This window comes from Chondrus crispus, genomic scaffold (genome assembly GCF_000350225.1).
Source record: "Chondrus crispus Stackhouse genomic scaffold, scaffold_25, whole genome shotgun sequence".
Lineage (NCBI taxonomy): Eukaryota > Rhodophyta > Florideophyceae > Gigartinales > Gigartinaceae > Chondrus > Chondrus crispus.
The window spans coordinates 259,572-263,808 of NW_005179151.1; the positions used below are offsets into that span (position 1 = coordinate 259,572).

Consider the following 4,237-nt stretch of genomic DNA (forward strand, 5'->3'; position numbering starts at 1 on the left):
AGGGCCCCGTGAAGGAGGCGATGTTGCTTGGCGTGTCGACGAATATGGCCATCGCGTTGAGCGGCTTGGGGATGCGGGATAAGGGAAAGGCCATATTGCATGCTATTGCTGTTAGAGCGAAAAAGGCGGGTGATGAGCACAACTTGGTCCGCGCAGTCGCTAATTTGGCAGAGGAGGCGAGCGAGGATGAGGACTGGGAGCTATGTGAGACGTATACAAGGGAGTGGGTCCGGCTGGCGCGCAAGCAAGGGGATGCGCAAGATGAGGCTGATGCGTTGAGAAAGTTGGCCTCGGTGCTTGCGGAGAAGAAGATGTTTGAAGAGGCGAGGGAGATGCTGCAGAGGAGCTTGGTCCACGCGGGGACCCGGGTGGCCAAGGAGGAGGCGCTGCATTTTTTGAACCTTGTAGAGCAGGAATTGGAGGATCGCAAGAAGGAGAAGGACGTGATGGAGAGGGGCATCGTAGAGGCGGACGGGTTTCAGAGGGAGGGCAACTTTGTGGGAGAGGCCAAGGCCAGGCTGATGGCGGGGAACGCCGCCTTTCGCCTGGGCTTGTGGGAGGACGTGGAGCGGTTGCTAGGGAGGTACTTTGAACTCGTGGATGAGTTTGGCTGCGATACTGGCGTCACGGGCGTCAAGCAAGAAGTGCACAACACGGCTGTCGCCAATGTTGGGGAGGCCATGTGGAGTATGAAGAGGTATGAAGAGGCGGTCAAATGGGCGTCACGGGAGCTCACTTTGTTTAGTGATGACATCCCCGGGCAGGCGCAGGCCTGGTGCAATCTAGGGGTGTATCTCGACGATTATGGCAAGAGGGAAAACGCGATAGAGGCCCTCAAGAAGAGTGTCGAGCTGGCAAAGCAGGTCGGCGAGGAGGACGTGTGCAAGCGTGCGCAGAATAATCTCGAGCTTATTCGAGCCGAGTTGGACGGGACTGGTGACGGCGATGGGGAGGGTGAACAAGCTGAAAACGATGAACAAAATGAGCAAGGTGAACAGATTGAACAGGATGAACAGGAGCGCGAGGGGCCTCGGGGAGAACCTGACCCGGTGGTGATGGATGTCGATGTGGTGGAAGAGGCAGAGGGTGGTCTGGCGCAGCAAAGCAATGAGCAACAGCGACAAGAAGCGAACAGAGGTGGTGAAGTTGAAGCCGATGTCCCCCCCAACACTCGGCGAGAGCTACTGCAGCAACAAGCGGAGCTGGATTTGAATGGAGAACGGTCTGTGATCATCGATTCAAGCCAGCCCATGCGGGCAGGACCTGCGATGCCGACAGGACCTTCCTCGGCGCACAGCCAAGGGGTGTCCTCCCGGCGGAGCAGGAGGGAGCGCACAAGTCTGCCTGCCAACTGGATAACGCAGGGGACGCGGGTGTCAGCAGAACAGTCGCGGTCGCAACATTCGCGGGGCACCACCGGCGGAAACAGCTCGGCAGGCGTGAACAAATTTTTCGACCTGGCCTCCGAGTACAAGCGTGTGTGCTCGCGGCGGATGTACCCTACGCTCCCCTGCCGGCCCATGGTGGTAAGCGCGCTGCGGTCGCTGTCGTCGGTGCTACTTGCGCGCGAAGCGGTGGACGACGCGACACTGGTGCTGGACAAGCTGGACCTGTCGGCGCTGTTCCTAAGCAACGACGACGTGGGGGCGATCTTCGAAACGCTGGGCATACTCAGCGATGAGCAGCGCGTGTTTGTGGACATGCGGCTCAACCCCATGGTGACGGCGGCGGCGTACGAGTGCGTCAACCCGCGGTCGTTCGGGGCGGCGCGGCGGCTGCACGCCGTGAGGAAGGTGGACTTCTCGTGCGCCGGAGTGAGTGCCAAGGCGCTGCTGGTGCTGGGCGACGCGCTCAGCGCGGACGGGGCGCTCGCCAACGTGGGGCACGTGAGCGTGAGCAAGAACGGGCTCGGCAAGCAGGGCAAGGCGACGGCGTTGGGCGTGGCGCGGGTGCTGCTGCGCGCGAGGCAGGTGGAGGTGGTGGACCTGTCGCTGAACCTGCTGAGCAACACGTTCATGCGGGACCTGGTGGAGGCGCTGGACGCGGGGCGCGGGGCGGGCGAGGGGGCGGGCGTCGGCAGCAGCGGCAGCAGCGGCAGCGGGGTGCGCGTGCTGGACTTGCACCTGAACAACCGCGAGGCGCCGACGGCGCTGCTGGACGGCGAGGGCACGGACGCGATGGTCGGGTGGTTCCGACGGCTGTTCGACGTGATGCCGGGGCTGGAGAGCGTGGACGTGCGCGCGTGCGGCGGCGGCAGCGCCGTGCGCAGAGGGCTCAGGGAGCTCGCGGACGGGTTCGGCGCGATGGGCAGGAACATCGTGACGGTGTCGGCCGCTGTGCACGACGACCTGGGCGGCGGGCGCGGCGCCGGGGTGACGGGCGGAGGGGGCGGCGATGATGGTGGCGTAGCTAGCGGCGTTTTGCGGGGGGGCTTGTGAAGGGGGTTGTATGCGGCATGCGGGGTGGGCGGCGGAGTGTGTGTGTGTGTGTGTGGGAGCGGCCGCTGTGACCCGGTCGCGAGACTGGGCTGGAAACCGGGCCAGGTTTGTGCGCGTGACGACGTGACGCGTGGAATGCTGATCTGGGATGCTGATCTGGGATGGTAATCTGGGATGCTGATCTGGGATGCTGTTCCGGATGGGCCAGTGCCACGCCGACACGCAGTTGTGGCTTTGTCTGCAAGATGCAACTTGTGGGTAATTGGTTATGGATGTCGTTCCTGGGCACTGTGCTCGAGGGCATATCTTTGGTGGGATATCATATCATGATATAGCCGGGACGGTAGGCCGTCGCGTGAGCCGCTTGAACACACGTGTGAAATCCGTCAGGCAGAAACAGAAAAAAACCTCATTTATTATTGTGAAGATAGATGGTCGTTTACGGTTGGAGCTCCCGCGCACCCGAGATATCAGCGGTAGCGAGAGTACTCTTGACTATCTATCGAAAAGTAAACAAAGAAAGAAGAATATCAGAGAATAGACGTGTGAGGGAAGCCCAGGGAAGGGCGTCCTGACGGGGATGGGTGGGCAAAAGAGAAATACTGTAGACATAGCCGAGAAGTCACGAGACTCTCACCCGGCCGTCGGGGATATGTAGGACAGTGCACGCTCGGTCGAATGCCAGGTGTCGGCATGTCACTCGCTACTCCCTGGACAGCTTCACCCGCATACACAAGTGTATACAGACGCAAAAATCGCATTCTTTGGCTTCCTCTCTCGCTTCTTCGCCACCGAAGTATGACGAACCCAACTCTGCAGCCGTCATCATTCCGTCGTGCCCTCCGCAAGAGTACCGCGGTGAGAGTACCGCCGGTGAGAGTACCGCGGTGAGGCAGGCCAGAAAGGGGGAAACGGGCATTCCCGGATCGTCATGCAGGGGGATTATGGTCGGTTAGAGGGGGACCAGGGGGCCGAAAAGGGGGGTTTATGCAAACACGGTCGCATTTGTCGGACGGTTGGCAGCTGGTGTCTGCTCTGTGGTTAAGGAGAAAGGATGGCGGGCAAGAAGCGCGGGGTAGTAGGGATGGGGTCGAGGAAGCAAGAGGCGGATTGGGCAAGGGTAGCATCAGATTTTGCTGAAATCTTGGTCGGTGAGGGACAGTGGATATGTGTCTTGGACTGGGCGCAACAGTGGAGAGCACGGTCCTGTCGTCCTGTCGGCCCCGCCAGTAGCTTACCCTTCAAGGGGTTACATTATACCGCGTGCACCCTGCGTCCCGTACTTTTCTTGTGACCCTCGCCCTCGGGAGATTTCACACCTGCCCAAGTGGGCGCGCGTGCGAGGCCCAATCGCCCATCGGCGTATAAAAGCTTGCAGTCATATCCCAGTAACGAGATTCTTCCCGAGTACAGGACCGTGCATGTAGAAACCTCAATGATCACGCACCTCCCAGATCTCCCCTTCCACATTGTATATATAAGAAAGTAGGCTCTGCTCTTCTTATGGTGCCCCGCACCATTCCCCCGGACCAGTCGCCACCATTCGCCACCATTCAGCATCACCATGTCGGTCCGCGACACGACGATTCCCGACCTCATGACGGCGGTGCAGTGCCACGGCATCCGCGACTACCGCGTCACGACGCAGAGTGTTCTGCCTGCGACGGGGCTGCAGCCGGGCGATCTGCTGGTGCGAGTGACGCGGTGCGGCATCTGCGCCGGGGACGCCAAGTGCTTTGCGGGCGCCGCGCGCTTCTGGGGCGGGCTCGGGCACCCGCGCTACGTGCAGACGCCCGTGA

At 61.2% G+C, this 4,237-nt stretch overlaps 1 protein-coding gene across 1 annotated transcript; it reads right to left on the reverse strand.

Annotated features, from left to right (window-relative positions):
- Nucleotides 1–2,409: 2,409 nt before the first annotated feature.
- On the reverse strand, nt 2,410–2,742 carry CHC_T00004808001 (hypothetical protein). The gene has a single exon (XM_005716524.1). The coding sequence runs from the start codon at nt 2,740–2,742 to the stop codon at nt 2,410–2,412; it is 333 nt and encodes a 110-aa protein (XP_005716581.1).
- Between the last annotated feature and the right edge of the window lie 1,495 nt (nt 2,743–4,237).

Bases quoted from the DNA above. Each gene is read 5' to 3' on its own strand.
- CHC_T00004808001 (XM_005716524.1), bottom strand. From the start codon at position 2,742: ATGCCCTCGAGCACAGTGCCCAGGAACGACATCCATAACCAATTACCC.